The 21,533-nt window shown below is 42.5% G+C and overlaps 1 protein-coding gene across 5 annotated transcripts in view; it reads left to right on the top strand.

Annotated features, from left to right (window-relative positions):
* OXR1 (oxidation resistance 1) overlaps positions 1-21,533 on the top strand; it is a 298,281-nt gene that overhangs the window by 263,721 nt on the left and 13,027 nt on the right. For 3 of the 5 annotated variants that reach the window (XM_078393677.1, XM_072999256.2, XM_020783454.3), the window contains 2 exons: positions 7,290-7,370; positions 19,927-20,052. In XM_078393677.1, coding sequence (XP_078249803.1) covers positions 7,290-7,370; positions 19,927-20,052 — 207 coding nt within the window. The remainder of the gene's footprint in view (positions 1-7,289; positions 7,371-19,926; positions 20,053-21,533) is intronic. The other 2 variants (XM_078393678.1, XM_072999257.2) reach the window with 1 other exon arrangement.

Here is a 21,533-nt window from a genome sequence, read left to right on the forward strand (position 1 = left end):
TTGAACTTAATTACTGGCTAATTTATTATGACTAGAGATGCGGGTATTCATATACGAATATCACTGCACACGTGGCATTAATGAGGGTCCACCCCACGAGGCCAAACAGTCCACTCACTGATCTGACATGGATGGCACGATTCTACCAATTTCTCCTCAGTGAATGATCTGCTTACCACTCCTGGCAGGTGGCCAGAGGACAAGCCTCACTGCAAGGTTGAAGAGTGGTGAGCTGATCACTCACTGCGGAGATATTGGTAGAATCGCGCCATCTGCATCCGCTGTGGATCGGTGAGTGGACTCTCATTAACGCCACCTGCGTGGGGATATTCATATATGAATACCCCCATCTCTGATTATGACATAAAATTTTCATGTGCAGGAGCCCACTTCATCAGATATTTTACTTTACACTAGCAGGTATGTATCTATAGAATTGTACAGCCATCTTGATTCAAGCGGAAATTAAATTTGTTGGTTAAGGTGCTGTTCAGCAGGAATTCTTTTCAACCTTAATTTGTTGAAGAATGATGGCTTTAAAGGTCAACAAAGGAATTTTTGAGGAGGTCTTCCACAGAATATTGTCCTTTGATGCCTGATTTGTGCCCATTTTTCTTGTACACTGAAACTGGTTGATTTTGTCCAATGTTAGAAGAGCATTGCTGAGAGATGATAGTGTGCATCAAATTGGATGATGAGCAGATGAATAAACCTTCGTATTATTGGTGATGCAATACTAGATTCTCTAGGGTGGAATATATGAAAGAGGCAGTTTATACAAGTTTATAGGGTCTGATCTCTGTCCCCACCTTGTATGACATGTGTTTGAAAAGCTTTCTCATAGACCTATGAGAAAGAAGTATGATATATGGGCTGTTGAGAGTCTGACAGTCTATCAATTACTAGCTACAGGTCATATTTCAAACTACTACAATGTATCATCAGTAATCTACTAGTGTAATTCACTTCAGTGCAATGAGTTTTTTGTTCTTATAAAATTGCTCCTTGGTTGTGACAAGTCCTGCTAGGTCAGATTGGAGATTAGTCTGTCATATTTCTTCAAGTCTCCAAGTAGGGCATGGTGGCAGTAGTCCTCTTCTGTTGTTGTACCCAGTAGCTGTTATGCAACTGCTTACCGTTTCTGAACTTAGTGGTTTCATTAACACATTGGGTTAGTGAATGCCACAGTTCAAATATGTGTGCCTTGTGAGAAGCCAGTTCATTTTATCCATCTAGAAATCTCCAGCTTTTCAGCTTCCTTGAATGCTTGTAGCAGTATGAGAAGAGTGAGAGAGAAACTTTTATTTATTTTATTTATTTATTTATTGGACTTATATACCGCCCCATAGCGCTACAAGCACACTCCGGGCGGTTTACAATTTTTAATTATACAGGCTACACATTGCCCCCCCCCCCCCCAGCAAGCTGGGTACTCATTTTACCGACCTCGGAAGGATGGAAGGCTGAGTCAACCTTAAGCCGGCTACCTGGGATTTGAACCCCAGGTCGTGAGCACAGTTTTAGCTGCAGTACAGCATTTTAACCACTGCGCCACTTTCTAAGTGTTCAGCATAATTTTCTAAATCTATAACCTAAATCTACAGGTAGGGGATGGTTCTGAGAAGGTTTAAGTGTTGGGACAGCTCTTTTTTATTGAGGTGCTCTGCCCCAAATAATTTTACAAACCCTTTTTAAAATCTTTTTCAGCTCTCCAACATCCTTTTGGGGGTACAACAGGCAAAACTGTTGTTCACATGATTCTGCATATAGTAGCTTTATAATAAAAGCATTATGATATACACATCTTTCAGTTCTTTTCCTACTATAATGAATAAGTTAAAAATTTTCGTTAATAAGTCCAGCAATTTTACCTTTGGGTCCATGCCCAATTTCATCTAAAAGCCTGGTACAAGTCATGAACAGGCCATAACTTATTTTTGATTTTGATTTTTTAAAAAGTTTGTCAACATTTAAAATATAACCAGACTGTGTACAATAAGAGAAGATATGAAGTTTCTACATACAGTTGAGCACTTGATTTTGCCAAGGAGGGAAACCTGAGGAGAGGTGGCTTAACAAACATCTTTGGTGCAACCTGAGATGTATGGAGGATGTTTGAGAATCCAAACATTTTCCACCTCTGACCTGCAGTATTAATTACAGGATTACATAGTAATGCTGCTGAGAGTTTTCCTCTCTCCCCCTCCTTTACTCTAGTTCTCACTTTCTCTCAGCAGTACAGTCTGTATTAGGATTATAATACTGCAGGGATGTTGAATTCTACTATCTGAGGCAAATCTTCATTTTGGAGATAAATTGAATGAATAACATTGCAGGGTGTTCACAAAGACTGGAAAATTAGTTGAAAAAGCTTAACATGTTTCATTAACTATTACTGAGGTTAAAAAAAACCCTAAATTCTTTTCTGTAGATCTTGGATGGGAATCATTATGATATGTCAGTTATGATGTCATCAGAAAGCATAAGAGTGAAAGAAGAAGGCATATAGTACTTTGATTAGAATCATTGCCCCCAACAGGCAAATTTTATTATTGTCTGCTTTAAAGATTCTGTTTGGAGAGTGACACAGATATATGTTTAAATATATATAGTTGACTACTGTGTAAAACATTGTAAAATTGTTCCTTTAACTCTCAATAAAGAGAAGGGAGCCCTCAGTGTGCACTTCGTCTACACATACACTAAATTATGGTTTAGCATTTAGTATTACATAAAAATCAGACTTCAGTATTTAAGTATGCAAGCAGTTCTAATTTGTTTTGAGTATTGGTGGACAACAGTGACTAATGTATTGGGCAATCATAGAAAGGACTACTGTGTTTCCCCGAAAATAAGAAAGGGTCTTATATTAATTTTTGTTCCAAAAAAGGCATTAGGGCTTATTTTCAGGGGATTTTTTTCCTGTACAACAATCTACATTTATTCAAATACAGTCATGTCATCTTCTGGTTGCTGCACAATGGGGGAGGATGGGGTTTCACTTAACTAGGACTTATTTTGGGGGTAGGGTTTATATTATGAGCATCCTGAAAAATCATACTTGGGCTTATTTTCGGGTTAGGTTTTAATTTTGGGGAAACAGGGTAGCAGCAATTGCTCTGGCTAACAAAACCCAGAATTGTATAATTACACCTACTTTAAAACCTTTTTAGGTGGAGAGAGCTATTTTTGCTTATTTTTAAAAGTGTCAGCACGTTTCTACAACCAGTGTTTTATACTCAGAGCCAACACAACCTTTGCTAATGAAGGGCTATTAAATTAAAAATAGAATATTAGTAGCGTTTTGGGGACTAAGAGCTCCTTAGATAAGATAAACCACTAAGAAAGGAGTGTGTGTGTGGTCCTTGCCACTCTGTAATAAATAGAGGTGGAGACGGAGTTGTTTCTCAAAATAGACTGCAGCATCTATTTTGTACAATCCAGTTTGGTTTAAGAATTAAATAATATTGTAATGAACAAAATTAGAAAATTGTTCTAAGTACAGAAGCGATTTGTGGTAAACATATGCTAGATTTATATTACTTTCATAATCTCTTGTACATCATTTATGCTTAGATTGTGGTTGCACATTGTTTCACTGCATTTGTACAGTGTGAATATCTGTGCATCTAGAACTTTTATATCATCTTAGAACTGCATAACTGGAAGGAACTCTATGGATCATCAAGTCCAGCCCCTATCAATGTTCAGTTTAAAATGAAATAAAAGGTAAAGGTAAAGGTTCCCCTTGACAATTTTTGTCCAGTCGTGTTTGACTCTAGGGGGCGGTGCTCATCTCCGTTTCCAAGCCATAGAGCCAGCGTTTTGTCCAAAGACAATCTTCCGTGGTCACATGGCCACGGAACGCTGTTATCTTCCCACCCAGGTGGTCCCTATTTATCTACTTGCATTTGCATGCTTTCGAACCGCTAGGTTGGCGGGAGCTGGGACAAAGCAACAGGAGCTCACTCCGTCGCGTGGATTCGATCTTACGACTGCTTGGTCTTCTGACCCTGCAGCACAGGCTTCTGCGGTTTAGCGCACAGTGCCACCATGTCCCTCCTTAAAATGAAATACTATAAATCAAAAAAGGAACTAAAGAACAGAAAGCAACTTTCTCTCTGACATTCTTCTTTCATTTGTGATTTGGGAAGCAGCATGTCCTAAAGATTGGAACTCCACAAACTTTCTTGATTTTTTGCATCATATTGGTTGATTGATTGATTATGTTTTGTAGGCTGCCTTTCTCCCAATATCTCCAATATTCATTTTAGAACATTTAATACAACTATATTCAGGTCAATGTACCCTCTAACTTTTAGCTCTGCTGGGCAGGGCTCTGCCTCGCGTGTGCGTGAAATTGTTCCTGTGTACAACCATGACTTTTCCCCCTGCGTGCAGGGTTCACTTGTGACTGGACTTAACATGATCACTGTGCAGAGGTGCACCTACTCGCCAAGCTTAGAGGGAACCTTGATCCAGGTTCTTTCCCTGTGCCAGTACAAAGTGGGCATGGCTTGGAATAACATAGATATATTTGTTTCTGCAACAGTCAGGAAACTTGTGGCCCCTCAGGTGTTGTTGAACTTATCCTTGCTAGCATGGCCAGTAGTGAGGGTCTATAAGACTTACAGTCCTATAGCATCTGGAGGGCCTCAAGTTGCTTACTTCTGTTTTGTGAATATACCATATGAATGGAGTGAATATGCTCTTAAATTTCAGATATTTTATCAGCATTCATAGGAAGATATTAAGTTTGTGTTCTCATAGTTATTTCACTGTAGGCCTGTGAAGTGCAAATCTTGCTTTTATCTTGCAAGAGTCAGCTAATTAAACTTCAAATGTTCCCAGTACCTCTCTGTGTGATCAGCTTCATTGAAGGAGATAGTTTAGGCTTTGTTGCATTGAGTATTTTGCTACAGCAGACAAGATCGTCAGAATGAGGTAATCATGCTGAAATATTAGGATGGTAATAAAGATTTCTAAAGGGGTACTGGTGCTAATTTGTCACTGAAAAAGTTTTTGTGGTACATTAAAAACTAGTATGATATTTCACAGACTGCAACCCTTTTCTGTCTAATGAAATGGTCTGTAGTCCAGAGAAACAGCTTGATAGTCTTTATGGTGCCACGCGAGATATTAAAGTTGGTGTGTGGAGGTGGGCAGTGTGTGAGAGTAGATCCTTACATTGGCATCAGAACATCAGGTTGTTTTAATTCTTCGTTTCTCCAGCATTGTAAGAAATTCTGGAAGTAATATGTTAAACGTGCTCTGTTTCAGAATGCAGGCAGGAAGTTTAATGGGACTAGTTCTAGAAAACCTATCAGTCATTCAAAGAAGAGACTGCTTGGGATTTAGGAAGTGCTGAAGAAGCAATCCTTCAATATGAATCAAAGAATAACTTTTGACTAAGACCTCCTTTGAATCAGTCTGACACAAAATACAGTAGCAGGTTGGCTAACACAGTTGCATAGATTGATCAATGTTTGTGAGCATTCTTGTAATTATCTCCTACCTAGTTTTTTTTTTGGGGGGGAAGGGGGAGTGTTCATAGCATAGGTGATTTTTTTCAGTCAGCAGGAACACAAGAGTCGGTTGAATTTGAACCTAGTATCCAAACAAGTACTACTTCTGGTGGCTTATTAAGTTGTTTGCAGATACAGTGTATATAAAAGGTTTCTTCCACCTGATCCTCTAAGTAATATTTCAGAAACATCCTTTGACTGAGAAAGCTCAGTTCCTAATGCTGAACTGTTTTTTGTTTTGTTTTATTTTGTTTTTGCCTTCTTGGGTGTTAAAATTTTTAACACGAAGAACTGTGAGGAGTGTATGGGATGGGTAGTTATTTTGTGGGAGAAAGATTCTGCCAAATATCGAAGTCCTAAATCATTAAGAACTTATGACTAGTAATCTTAAATTGAGCATGGAAATTGATAGAGAGCCAGTGAAAGTATTCAAACTCTGGAGAAGGGTTTTTGAGGCTGGTACTTATAATCAGTCTGGCCACACACATTTGGACCTGTTGAAGTTTCCATACTGAATTCAAAGGCAGCCCTATGCAAAGAGTATTACAGTAGTCCGTTTTAGAGATTATCAGTGCATGAACCACTGTTGTTGGACATTTCTTATCCAGGTTATGGGTGCAGCTGGGCAATCAACTGAAGTTGATAAAAGGCACTCTTGGCCACAGCAGATATTTGCGCCTCCATAGAGAGGGCTGGATCCTTGAGTCACCCCCCAGGTTGTGAACTGGATCCTTCGGGGGAGTGTAGCCCCATTGAGGCCAGGTAAATGTCCATCTAACTAGTTCAATGGTCCTCCCAGGAGTAGAATCTCCATCTTACCTAGATTAGGTTTTAGTTTTCTGGCCCTCATGCAGTCCGTTATCAACAGACAGAACTCAAGAATCCACATATCTTCACCTACAGATGAAGAGAAGGCGAGCTAGAGCTGTGTGTGATCTATGTATTGATAACAAACTCCAGATCTCCATATGAGCTCTCAGCAACTTCATACATATATTAAAAGGCATTGTTTGGTAGAGGCGGTAGTCAGCGGATCCATTCAGAAATGTCCATAAATTATTTTAAAATTAATTGCTTATGCTTGTGAGGATGCAAACCTGTAGTATGAGTGAAGCGGAAATAACATTTCCCTATATACTTTCCCTAATGTTATTGCTGCTAGCCTTAGTTACCTTTTTTTTAACTAAACTATTCCAACATTAGAACTTCTCATCATACAGAGTTGTTCTGGAACGTTTGTCGCTTTGGGCACTGAAATATCATTTCTTATTAACGTAAGCAGAACTCTTCCCTGTACTCCACATACTATGGATTTGTATGAAGTTGTCAGGTTTCTTTTCAGTTCCTTTCTTCATGATTCCCAACTTGAAATTTGCCTTTGCTTCTGCTTTTATCCCCAGTTAAAAATAGCAGACAGTATTTATAAAAAGAAATGTTTTAGTAGTCCATATGCTTCCACAATATTCTAGCAGGAATTTATGCTTCCTACTGCGAAGATATATCAGATCAGCGATGTTGTTTTCTTTGAAATCCTGACTGTTACATGTATTCATTTTAATGTGAAATGTTGCAGTGTATCATATCACTACAGCAATGTCTTGCTACATTTTAATTTTATTGTGTTGTTGTTCACTCCCCTTATACTCCCCACATTGTCGAATCCTTTCATGCTGTGTTGTATTTATTTATTTATTTGTTTATTTATTGCTCTTTCTTTTTCTTTAACTGTCAGTGGAATTTTTGTCTTCCTGTTTCCATATTCAGGTAGTATCAGTGGCTGAGTATCACCGCAGAATCGATGCTCTAAATAGTGAAGAACTACGCACACTCTGCAGACGTCTCAAGGTGCTCTCTTCAGTAGTTAATGCACCTCATCCAGAGGCTATAGCATCCTGTTTTGTAGTATCTTTGACCAAGACAAAATCCATATTCAGGGATTTATAATAACTGCAACACTGCAGCAACCTGGCAGAAAATTTCTTCCTTATTTAGTGGTATGATTGTGTGTTATGATGGTGACATTTGTGACAAGCTTCTAGAACTGGGCAAGATTTTCAAATATTTCTGTTAGAACTTCCTTACTTGAAAATTCTGAATGAAAGATACTCTAAGATAACGTTTTTCTCTGTGTTTTTATATAAATTCTGGATATTAGCTTTACGTCAAATAGAACTGTAGAAATACATGCAAAGCCTGTATTTAAAGTTCCAAGAAAGTGTGCAGATGATGTAATTTACAATTTATAACTGAAGGGAGTTCCTGGTCTGTGAGAGCAAAGGTTCCTAGAATCTGGCTGTTCTTGAAATCTCCTTTACTGAAGTAAGCAAAAGCTTATGCAAAGTCTTTTAAATATATTCCTCATAAATATTTCCATGTTCCCACATGACAAGCTAGGACCATGTCTAGTGCCATTACTGATAATGTGGACTGAAGGATTCCAAAATGGCTACATTCAGACATCACAACTACTCTAACCTCCTCCCAGGCTGGCTGTCTCTTCTACCTTCAGGACAGAATAGAGGAAGAGTTCAGAAACCTCCACTTTGGTTGCCCACAGTTTGTCACATCTGGACAAATTGTATTTAAAATTACCTCTGGTTGTATTAAAACAAACCAACTTTGAACCATGATTTTTGGAGTTATTTCTCTATTAATTAAATATGGTTGACTTTACTCATACTTGTATGTTTGGATTTCAGTGCAAGCCATGCTTGACCAGAAGTTAAATCTTGGCCCCATGAGAGGAACAGAACAGAAAGGGAGACGTTCAAGCCAGGGAGGCAGCTAGTTTCATTAATGTGTGGATAAGCTACCCCCTAATGCAGCCGTTATGTATTTAATTAACAAAAAAAATGAGTTTAAGATGTTGTCTTAGGGCTTTTCATGTTGACTCAAGAGTTCAGAATGCTGACAGATTGTTAGCTGTTAAGGACTGGAAATTATGCACCTCCCACAGGAAAGAAGAGACATCTTGAAGATAAAAGGACAGATACTACATTTCAGTGGTTGAACTCGTTTATGTTTCTGGTGTTAACCATGAGCTTCAGGCTCATTCAGGCATTGCTTTTAATACATTGAAAAGCATGAAAGGAGAACTGTGGCCATTCCCTCCTCTGTTGTCAGTTCTGTTGTTTAGTATGTATAGAGCGTACACGTCTGAAACAGGGAGCCTGTACTATCTGTGCCCCATTTTGATTTTAATGGTAGAATATTGTTTATCCAACCCAGCCTTAACATATTGCCACAGGTGGTACTCTAGTAAAGGAACTCTACAAAAGCTTTTTCTTATTTGGAAAGGTCACATTATACTTGGCTGTACTGTGGGGTTTAATTCAACAGCTGAATAACATCCTTGAGCCTTAAAAACACTTTGTAAGCACATCTCTGGATTTGCATTCTAGCTTTTGAGAGGAAATGAAAGCATGCCAAAAAATGCAAATATTTTTAAACAGTAACAGAAGCAAAAATGAAACTGTTTTGGCTTGGTTCTAGCTAGTTCAAACTTGGGAGGAATGTTCTGTTTATTTTTGAAGCTTTGTTCCCTTTGCTGAATTTTTAAAAGGCTGATTGGGAAAAGCTTTTAAAAAGAGAATACAAAAGAACTTGTTTCAGTCTGACTTGCAAATTTTACACATTTGGCCAAAAGCTTTTGACATGGAATTTAAAGTTGTACTTTATGTTTGTCTCAATATCCATAATTCAGGAATCATGCTTTTTTCTTCATTTTTTTCATTTTGTCACAACTCAACCAGAAAAAAAGCAGCTACTTGGCATACAACTTCAGTTTTTTTCTACCCTTCTTAAAGTTTCTTGGGTTTCACTAGTGCTTTCTATATTTCTTGTCCTGGCTTTTGCATTTTCAGTAGATTCATTCCTTACATACTGGCATTTGTACCCATGGAGTATATCTATGTATGTTACTGCTGGAAGCATATCTTTAAAACTACATAAACATTGTCTAAAGCTTGAAGAAGTGAACTGTACTGAGAATTTAGAAAATGAATAATATCAGCTCTGATCCAGAGCTTGGGTAAGTGTTTGGCTTTAAGCTTCCATAATGCCAGTCACTTCAGTGTAAGTAATTCAGTATAAATCCAAATTACGTGAGTGGTTTTTAAAATCTAACAGAAATGGACTCGGCTGAAAGAATTTTTCGATCTTTGTCTGTGACAGGGAAAACAAAACTTCTTAAATGAAGTTGAAGGAACTGATAAGGACAGCAGTTTTCTTCAAATTACTGTTGTGAAACATTTATCAGCAGTAATTTAACTGATGGTTGTTGTAGGTTTTTCAGGCTGATACTCAACTGTCCCACACACGACACCGGAACAGACAGAGTTCTAACTCCTGTCCTCTGAAGATGCCGGCCACAGAGACTGGTGAAACGTTAGGAAGAAAAACCTCCAGAACATGGCCAAACCACTCAAAAAACCTACAACAACCATCGGATCCCGGCCATGAAAGCCTTCAAGAATACAGTAATTTAACTGTTGCTAATTTGTGAAACCCCACTTTGAAACAGATTAGTCTGCTGGTCAGTGACCGTAATAAAGCTCATTCATTCAAACTGATTAGTAAATAGCAAAAGAAAGAAGGGGTAAAAATTTTTCAATAAATACATTTTGAACTAAATAATCTGCTTTCTTATGGATTTCTGTGTTTACATTTCTTGGTGTTCTTTATCTTACTGCCTCTTCCTTTAAAATGTTTTTTTCATTTCAGTGAAATTAGCATTGAACGTATTCACATAAGCTAAGTTTAGCAGAAGTGCTGTGGCTTGTGAATTAGAACATTGGGACTTATTTCCAAGTCAGTATGAATGATACATTCATTCTTCATCGTGGTCTTCTGTGAATGCACACAAAGGGTTAATACCAGCGCCAGCGTTGGGCCTCTCGGAACATTCTCTAGCTGCAAGAGAAAAGTAACAATGTTTAGGACTACCCCTACTGCGCACGCCCAGCCTAACCGTCCCTCAGTTCCATTTTTCCGCCTAGCGGTTTGGAGCCTTTCGTCTTAGCTGCGTTCTATTTGCGACCTGATTTATTCCTTGGATTTTGACCTCGCTTAGCTCACGGACTACCCTAGCGCTTTCTCCCTTCAACTAGACGACTCGGTTTATTCTATTCTCCTGGCTTTTACTCGGACTGATTACGGACTGCTCTGCCTTCTCCCTTAAACTAGTCGACGTCGGTTTTTCTTACCGCCTTATGTCCCCTTCCGGGCCATTCAGCAGGTGTGTGGTGTGCGATCGCAAAATTCCCCACCAAGACGGCCACGATACTTGTTTGTATTGTTTGGGGGAATCGCACAACTCCAAAACTTGCCCACACTGCAAAGCTTTTACTAAAGCCGCTCTTAAGGCTCGCCAGCAGCGCCTTAAACTCCATCTGTGGGAGTCAACGTTGTCCTCCACGGCGCCCTCGGAGGGGGAGATGGCTTCCACTTCTCGAGCAGCTCCTGTTCAATCGGTCGTCTCCAAAGTTTCGAAAATGTCGAAAAAATCCGCGGCGTCGAAATCGGCCGCGCCTGCTTCGAATCCCGAGCCCCCGGCTCCTGTTCCACCGAAAGCTAAACCGTCGAAGACATCTAAAGCCAAGGCAGCCGCCAAGCTTAAAATGACATCCCTTCGACTTTCTCCGAGCTCGGGCTCGATACCGTCACCGATTCTCGAGGAGTTGTCGAGACGCTTCGAGGCTTCGTCCGATGCACCCGCTCCTCCTCCGGTTCGACGCACGGAAGCTGTGCCACCATCGGGAATGTCTTCCCCAACGCCGAGCCAGTTAGTCGGTCACTACTGGTCTCACTTCTGCCCCACATAGCCCATCTCCTGCGGGCCAGGGGTCGTCTCCCGTGTCGATCTCGTCCGTACATTCGGGCTCGAGATCTCCTCGAGACAAGGTGCCTCGCTCACCCGTGCGTTCGAGGTCGAAATCCCCTCGAGGTAAACGTCCCCGCACGGAGAAGCATCGCTCCCCGAGTCGGTCCCCTTCCTCCGGCCGCTCGAGGTCGAAGTCTCCTCGACGGAAACGGTCGAAGAAGAGGCATCGGGCTTCGACCCAGTCCGACTCTTCCCATCGTTCGGACTCAAAATCTTCTAAGCGCAAACGCTCTAGGAAGAAACGCCGCTCCCATCGGCGTCGTAGCAAACATCGACGTCGATCCTCTTCTTCCTGTTCGGCGGACTCCGACCGTCCCAAGCGTCGTAAGCGCCATCGACGTCGACGTGAGCGCTCGAGGTCTCCTTCCTCGTCTTCGACGTCCGCATCTCGAGACCGGTACCATAAGAAGATCCGGTACATATACCTGTCTTCTTCCTCGGAGTCGACCCGCCCTCGACGTCGACGCCGAGTTCTTCGAGTCGGAGAAAAGCCTCCTTCACTACCTGTTGCCCCTGCACCGCAACCGGTCCCTTCCACCTCGGCGCCGACTGCGGTCCCGACTCGACCTCCGACAGCGTCGGTCGGCATCGAGAAGCCCCCTCCAAAAAAGAAGAGGGATGTCTTCTCCTCGGATCCAGATGAGGTGTCCACGGAGCAGTCTTCTGACTCTGATCAGGAACAACCCCCACCCCTGCCACCGCACGAGTTACCTCAAGGAGATGTGGTGCTTTCAGATACGGGTGATCCTCACGCCTCTTCTCCATCTGAGGACTTTTCTTCCTACTCTCAGATGATGTCCAGACTTGCTAAGACACTGAAACTGGACTTGAATCTCCCTTCGCCTCCGGGTGAGGACTTGTTCTTCGGAGACATCAAGAGGGACAGTACCGCTCCCCCTAGTATAGCCTTTGTGCCTGTAGTTATGGAGGCCATTAAGGAGTTCTGGGCTCAGCCTGCGAATACCCCTAATGTCCCTCGTCGCACAGAACACTTCTACAAGATTCATGGGGCTGACACCCACTTTTTGCTCAAACATCCGATTCCAAACTCACTCATTGTTGAAACAAGCTGTTCAAGGCCATCGGCCAAAGCTCACGTTACCCCCGTTGACAAGGAGGGTAAGAAACTGGAAATCATCGGCAGGAAAATCTACTCCCTTGTCACCTTATTACTTCGGGTCATAAATTACCAGACTGTTCTAGGGGCTTATCACAAACAGTTATGGCTTAAACTTTTGCCAGGACTGAAAATGATACCTGAAGACACCCGGCAAGCTTTCCTAAATTCATATGAGGAAGCTCAGACGGTATCCAAGTATGAGCGTCTCTCCATCAGACATGCAGCAGAGATCTCTGCCAGAGTTCTCATGTCTGCCATCACCATCCGGCGCCACGCTTGGCTCCGTTCTGCAGACATAATGGAGGACGTCAAATCAAAGGTTGAGAGTCTCGCCTTTGACGCTACCGGGCTCTTCAACGAAAAGACCGACTCCCATTTAGAAGACCTTCACAAGGCCAAGAGGACTGCCAAGTCCTACTCTGTTCAAATTCAGTCTAGACAACGAAGGCCCCAATGGCGCAAATCTTATGGTCAATATCAACCTTCTCAACAGTACCGTCCTTACAAGCACCTACCTCAGCAACGCTCTGGCCAGTCCTCTTCTTCTGTCCAGGGCTATCAGGGATACCGGCCTCGTCCGTCTCATCGCCGCCAATCCTTTAAGCCACCTGGAAGAAAACAAAAACAGTATCTTTGACTTTCGGCCCCCCATTTTTACCCACTTACCACCTACCACCCGTCTTCAACCGTTTCTTCACAACTGGTCTACCATCACAACCGACACTTGGGCTCTAAAAATTATTCAGCACGGTTACCAGCTGGAGTTTATAAGATCTCCTCCGCTAGGTTTCATAAATCACTCTCCATTCGACTCCTCGCTAGAGGAAGAAATATCATCTCTCTTGCAAAAAGATGCCATCTATACAGTACCACCCCGCGACATACAACGCGGGTTTTACTCCCGCTACTTTGCTGTCTCAAAAAGAGGAGGAGGCATACGGCCCATCCTCGATCTAAGACTCCTAAACACTTACCTGCGACCCAGACGTTTTCGAATGCTCACCTTAGAGTCCATCATGCACCTACTGAAGAAAAACAACTGGTTCGTCCTTATAGATCTAAAGGACGCATACTTCCACGTCACTATCCACCCCGACCACCGCAAGTTTCTCCGGTTCATCTTTCAGGGCACAATCTACGAATTTCAGGCCCTGCCATTCGGCCTGTCCACAGCTCCCCGGACCTTCACCAAGGTCATGGCCCCAGTGGCAGCTTACCTTCGTCTCCGGGGCATCCACGTTTATCCTTACCTGGACGATTGGCTCGTAGTCTCCACCTCACGAAGACAATCCCTGAAAGACACAAAATTCATCCTGTATCTCCTCTCCAATCTCGGTCTCACTGTCAACAAACAGAAGTCTCAGCTCGTTCCCTCCAAGACAGTACAATACATAGGGGTTTGCTTAGATGCTGTAAAGGGTCGGGCGTTTCTTCCCCCAGAGAGGATACACAAGATTCAACGAGCCATCAGAAAATTTCGCCCTCGTGTTCGGGTGACAGCCCATCACGCCCAACACCTCCTCGGCCTGATGTCCTCTACAACGCCGGCGCTTGCTCACGCTCGCCTCAAGCTACGGTCGCTCCAGTCATGGTTCCTCACTCTTTTCGACCCCATGATGGACAGCCAGAGGAAGTGTCTCCGGGTCACCCCGGAGCTCGCCAGGCAGCTCCAGTGGTGGACGTACACACCCCACCTCACGGTTGGCCGGCCTTTTCGTCCACTCCGTCTCACCGCTCAAGTCACAACGGACGCCAGTCCATCCGGCTGGGGGGCGCACTGCGGCCCTCACACCATTCATGCCCTCTGGACCCCACAGGAAACCATGCTCCACATCAATCATCTGGAGCTCCTTGCAGTTATCAAAGCGTTCAAGTCCTTCCTCCCTCTGCTACAGGGCCGCGGAGTTCAGCTAGTGACGGACAACACTACCACAATGCACTATGTCAACAAGCAGGGAGGAACTCGCTCTCACTCACTCCTGTACCTCTCCATCCTCCTCTGGGAGTGGTGCTACCGTCATCATATCTACCCGGTAGCCATCCATGTAGCCACAGAGGACAACACAATTGCGGACACTCTGAGCAGGCTTCAACATCAGACACACGAATGGGAATTGAACCCCCTGGTCTTTCACGACCTTTGCAACCGGTGGGGGTCTCCAGTGCTGGACATGTTTGCATCCCCTCACAATGCGAAATGCCTCAGATACGCGTCTCGAGCCGGTCTCGGCCTACATTCTCTCGGCGACGCATTCATGATTCCATGGAACCAGGGTCTCTTGTACATGTTTCCACCGATTCCGTTGATACAGAGGTCCCTAATCAAGCTCCAACGTTCGATGGCCCCGGCCATTTTCATTGCTCCCTTTTGGCCTCGCCAAGTGTGGTTCCCCACTCTAGTCAGCATGGCTGTGGACTCCATGACCCTTCCACTGTGGCCGGACCTGCTGACCCAGGAAGCAGGCAAAGTCCTTCACCCCGACCTCGACACGCTCCATCTGACGGCATGGAGGATTGTCCCGAAATCCAAGAGGTCTTGACTAATGCCGTCAAGCCCTCCACATCTCGCTTGTATACCTACAAGTGGAAAAGTTTTTTGAAATTTACCCAGCAAAGGGATCTTGTTCCCTCCCCTGTATCTCTTTCCACGCTCCTACAGTATCTCCGTTACCTGTTTGATTTCCACCTGTCTATACTATCAAGGTGTACCTTGCTGCGGTTGTCTTCTTCCAACCCAGGGCTTCTCCCTCTTCCCGGCTCTTCTCTCACCCTACCGTCAGGATGTTCTTGAGGGGTCTCTCTAACCTCCGACCTCCCGTTCGTCCACCACTCCCACAGTGGTCCCTTCACTTGGTTCTACATGCTCTTTCCAAGCCTCCATTTGAACCCATGGCTACCTGTGACCTGAAGATGCTTTCTTTAAAAACGCTGTTCCTGGTGGCTATCACGTCTGCTCGCCGGGCTAGTGAGCTGGCAGCTCTCCGTTATGACCAACCGTTCCTTCAATTCTTTAAGGACAAGGTTATGCTTTATCTGGACATCTCTTTTCTCCCGAAGGTGGTCTCCGATTTCCATATAAATCAACCACTAATTCTACCAACCTTGTTTCCGTCTCCGGCTACTGATGTTGAACGCATGCTCCACATGCTCGATGTTCGTCGATCCTTGGCCTTTTATGTCTCTAGGACCAAGGACTTTAGACAGGCCAACAGACTGTTTCTGTTATTTTGGTTCAAAGAAGGGCTGTCCGGCCTCGCCGTCGACGCTCTCTAGGTGGCTCGTATCTACCATCACCCTTGCCTACGAGCTCAACCACAGAGATCCTCCAGAAGGACTTAAAGCACACTCCGCCAGGGCTGTCGCCTCTTCAACTGCCTTGCTCCGTGGCGTCGACCTGCCCGACATCTGCCGGTCCGCTACCTGGTCTAATGCCTCTACCTTCATAACCCACTACAGATTGGACATGAGGGCAAGAGAGGAGACGAGATTCGGGAGGGCAGTGCTAACATCAGCTCTTCAGTGACAGCCCACCATCCGGTTAGTAAGCGTGCTAATCACCCTTTGTGTGCATTCACAGAAGACCACGATGAAGAAAGAAAGGTTACTTACCTGTAACGATGGTTCTTCAAGTGGTCATTCTGTGAATTCACACAATCCCGCCCGGCCTCCCCTCTACCTGTCTGTCACTGGCATCTCTATGACTCGGGTACCTGTGGCGGACAAATGGAACTGAGGGACGGTTAGGCTGGGCGTGCGCAGTAGGGGTAGTCCTAAACATTGTTACTTTTCTCTTGCAGCTAGAGAATGTTCCGAGAGGCCCAACGCTGGCGCTGGTATTAACCCTTTGTGTGAATTCACAGAATGACCACTTGAAGAACCATCGTTACAGGTAAGTAACCTTTCTTTTCCCATGCTAGCAAGTTATGCTCAAAATCCTACAAGATAGGCTTCAGCAGTATGTGGACCGAGAACTCCCAGAAGTACAAGCTGGATTTTGAAGGGGCGGAGGAACTAGAAACCAGATTGGTAACATGCGCTGGATTATGGAGAAAGCCAGAGAGTTCCAGAAAAACATCACTTCTTCTTCATTGACTACGAAAAGGCCTTTGAATGTGTGGACCACAGCAAACTATGACAAGTTCTTAAAGAAATGGGAGTGCCTGACCACCTTATTTGTCTCTTGAGAAATCTATATGTGTGACAGGACGCAACAATTAGAACTGTATATGGAACAACTGATTGGTTCAAAATTGGGAAAGGAGTATGACAAGTTTGTATATTGTCCCCTGGCTTATTTAATTTGTATGCAGAGTATATCATGCAAAAGGCTGGACTGGAAGAATCCCAAGACGGAATTAAGATTGGCAGAAGAAATATCTGCAACCTCAGATATGCAGATACTACTCTGATGGCAGAAAGTGAGGAGGAATTAAAGAACCTCTTAATGAGTGTGGAAGAGCAGAGTGCAAAAAATGTTCTGAAGCTCAACATCAAAAAAACTAAGATCATGGCCACTGGCCCCATCACCTCCTGGCAAATAGAAGGGGAATAGAAGAGGAAGATATGGAGGCAGTGACAGATTTTACTTTCTTGGGCTTCATGATTACTGCAGATGGTGACAGAAGCCCCCAAATTAAAAGATGTCTGCTTCTTGGGAGGAAAGCAATGAGAAACCTAGACAGCATCTTAAAAAGCAGATACATCGCCTTGTCGACCAGCAGAGACATTACAAAGGTGCGCATAGTCAAAGTTATGGTTTTTCCAGTAGCAATGTATGGAAGTGAGAGCTGGACCATAAAGAAGGTTGACTGCTGAAGAATTGATGCTTCTGAATTGTAGTGCTGAAGGAGACTCTTGAGAGTCCCCTGGATTGCAAGGAGAACAAACCATTTTGCAGGAAATCAACCCTGAGTGCTCACTGCAAGGACAGATCCTGAAGCTGAGACTCCAATACTTTGGCCATCTCATGAGAAGAGAAGACTCTCTGGAAAAGACTCTGATGTTAGGAAAGTGTGAGGGCAAGAGGAGAAGGGGACGACCGAGGACAAGATGGTTGGACAGTGTCACCAAAGCTACCAACATGAATTTCATCAAACTCCGGGAGGCAGTGGAAGGCAGGAGGGCCTGGTGTGCTCTGGTCCATGGGGTCACAAAGAGTCAGACATGACTTAATGACTAAACAACAACAAATGTATGATATTGGGCTGCCTGTATTTCTTATGTTTTTACTTTTACTCATTGATTTGGGAGTTTGTCTCGGAAGCTTCACCATCTTATTTTCACAAGATGGTCATGTTGGTTCAGAAGATGACAGTTAAAAAAAACATACGGATGTAAGTGAGAGAGAGAGTTGCTCTGTATTTAAAGAAAAAGTATTGACAAACACACTGACATTTCTAACTGCACTGAATTTACTCTAGGAAACCCAAATACAGTGGTGCCTCGCATTACGACATTAATTTGTTCCAGCGAAATTGCTGTAGAATGAAAACATCGTAATGCCAAAATAAAAAGCCACTTGAAACACATTGAAACCCCTCCAATGCGTTCTAATGGGCTGGAAACACACTGTCCAGCAAAGATCCTCCATTGGGCAGCCATTTTCGGCAGCTGTCTTATGAGGAATCCATCCCAGAGAACGGGGGGAGCCATTTTATTTACCCGGTGGCCATTTTGAAATCACCGATCAGCTGTCCAAAAATCGTCATTTTGCGAAGAATCGGTTCCCAAAGCAGGGAACCAATCATCGCAAAGCGAAAAACCCCTATTCAATCGTTTTGCGATCGCAATTGTGATCGCAAAAAGATAATCGTAATGCAATTTTGTCGTAATGCAGGGCAATCGTAAAGCAAGGCACCACTGTACTCAATGTATACATGGCAGGGTGGAACAGCGAAATACGTAGTTGCCACCAAATAGCTATAAAATACATGGGTGAGGAGATGTGATCTAAATTAAAAGACAGTTAGTAGAAGGACTTAAGCATGTATCCTGTCATCTTTTTGTCCTATATGCTCCCCCCCCCCATGCCATTTAGTGAGAATTTTAGACTGGGAAAAAGCATGTTTGAAAGAGGAAAGGCAGTTGCTGTGGAGAAGAGATGGTGACATACAAAAGATCAAATCACTATCCCAGTGGTTCCCAACCATGGATCCCCAAATGTTCTTGGTCTAAAAGTCCTAGAAGCCTTGACCACTAGCTGTGCTGGCTAGGATTTCTAGGAGTTGTACTCCAAAAACATCAGGGGACTCAAGGTTGGGAACCACTTCACTATCCGTATCTGGTAAGACATTTCTCTGTACATTGAATAATCTCTTGCTTGCTGTTTTACAGCAGTCTGGCAGAGGCCTATGTTCTGATTTTTGACTCTCTCTACATCCCTCAGTAATGTATAATTTTGCCCCAGACATTTTTTCATACAGATTTTTCTATTTGGTAGGAAACAAAGTAAATTACCAGTTCTTTGTTTCTAAAATGCAGCATTAGTATGGAAGCCTTTGAATCTGTATGGTGGACATATGTATTCAGTGTTAAAGTCTAACCACAGATTTCATGAATCAAAAGCCGGAGAAACTTGTTCTGCTTGTTTACAGAAAGCTGTACTGTGAGTAACATTAAGTAGTTGCTACAATCGTCTTAAGAGATTAATACAGTGCTGTGATTTTAAAAAAATTATTGCAGAAGGCAGAAAGATGTGCTTACTAGTATTTGCATCACATGGTGGAAGAAGCTGGATTTGTTCCTTTTTATGGGGAGGGTGGACTGTAACTTCTGTAACAGAAGGTTCTATGCATTCTTTATTTGGAAAAAAACAATCACCGTTGCAGCTACAATAAATATTTGATAACGTCTTATTAAAAATATTTTATTATCTTAATACTTATAAACTTGATGATGGGTATTCTGTATTTAAACCTAGATCTTATTCAGTCCTAAGGAGCTGAAGAATGGGAAGAGTCAATATAAGTAATAAAAGAGACTCACATGGTTACCTTCATCTTTTTTTTTCTCATGCGGTCTTGTCTATCAATTCAATTTTCTCATTCATTTGAGCTTGCCGGAGTTTCCATCTCTCTATGTAAGTGGAGAATATCTTGGTTTAAACAAGGATGTCTGTCACCATTACATCTTATTTGGCCACACAAGTTAAAAACGCTATGCAAATTGCTGTGCAGGCAAAACTATCAGTTTCAATATTAGAGGAATGCTAATTTAAGAAGAGGAGTCAGAAGCTGTTACAAATGTCCTTTAGTGCACCATTTACTGGGATTTGCTGCAAAATAATGAATGTTTTTGAATGGTCTTCATTAGTTTCTATTTTCCTTATGGCTTGGAACTCCACAGAGTCAATATGGCATAGGTAGTTTTAAATGCTAATTTAATTGTCTTCTTCTTTGCAGATAACTACAAAGGAAGATATACATTCAAAGCCTGGAACAACCATTAAGCCCGAACTGGAGCCTGAGGCATTTCGGCCAAATCTTAGTGATCCTAGCGAATTGCTACAAGTGGGACAAATTGAAAAGGTATGGGATAAGAGGAGCTTCATATTTCGTATAGCACTATAGCTCTCATATTGCTTTCGCTATTGCAGTAGAAATCTGAACTGTAATGGTAGAGATATATATCTCTTTCTGTATAAAAAAGGTGAAGAAGATTCACAGCATGTTTAAGATTAACAAGCCCCTTTTTTCTCTTATTTTTGTTATACATGCTGAAATAGCAAAAAAAATGGCTGCCTCTTTCAAAAAATATCTCTTTCTGAAGGTGCTGTTATAAGTGGTGGATCAAACAGTTGTTAAACATGAAAAGATTAATTTGTTGTTCTTTTTGAGCCGCCTAGAGTGGTCTTAATTGACTAGATAGGCGGGATATAAATTAAATAAATAAATAAATAAAATAAATCTCTGTAAATCATGTGTGGGTTGTTTCTGCACCTGCATAAAAGTTCTCAGAACATTCCAGAGCCTAAAGAAAATTATTAGACCAGCTCCCCATAGTACACATGCTCCCACACTTAATAATTAGGGTTATGGAATGTCTCCTCTGACATGCAGGCATCACTTCTGCAGTGGTCACTTTCCCTAGTGCTCAGTCAGTTCATGAAACCCCCAATGGAGCCTATGGCCGTTGCAAGCTTAAGCTTAATTACATACAAAACAGCAGTACTCTCAGCAGATTAAGTATTGCCAAGACAGGATCAAAGCTAGAGTTAGGATGATTGTTTTCACTACACCGAGGCATTTCATCTTAATTTGGTATAAAGATTGAAGCTGTGTATAAAATCAACTCATAGCCAAAATCTTCTTATGTAACTTACGCTGATGAAGAGGAAATGATGTCACTGGTGGGAGCAGATTGCTGCTTATTAAAGAGCCCTCGCTACAGTTCTGGGTTGTGTGTGGTTTCGGTTCCAGTATAATGAAGTTGAAACAATAAAGAACAAAAGTGGGAACTGTTTAGTTGGCATCATCCTGCAAATTATGGCATCTCTCCTACTCCAGTATAATTATGGAAGAGGATTTTTCTGTGTGATGGTACATTCTCTTTGGCCTTTCAGGATGCCAATATTATTTCATGAAAGTCTCAAAAGTAAATATATCAGCCTTGACATTTCAGTCTCCTTATGTGATCACCTTAAAAGCTGTGATTGCTGTTAAAGTATATAGAATTTGAATTCATTTCTATTGATGTACTTCAATAGATCATTTGCTTTGAGCAATACTGCTTGACAAGAAAACTACATATAGTATGCTGGGATGAACAAAACAATTTGTATGATGGTAACCATAAAGGTGAATCAGATAGCTCTAGGGATATGCAGATTATGTAAATTTGGACACTGAATTCATTTTAGATTGTATATTGATCCTTCAGAATTCTGACCATTCCAAAGTGGATCCATTTCAAAATGCTTTTCAGGGCTTTACTACAACTTTTCCTTAAAGTAGGTTCACTGTGGTGAAGTATATGCAGCAATCAAGGAATAGTGGGAAGTACAATTCTC

Source organism: Pogona vitticeps, chromosome 4 (assembly GCF_051106095.1).
Source record: "Pogona vitticeps strain Pit_001003342236 chromosome 4, PviZW2.1, whole genome shotgun sequence".
Taxonomy (NCBI): Eukaryota; Metazoa; Chordata; class Lepidosauria; order Squamata; family Agamidae; genus Pogona; species Pogona vitticeps.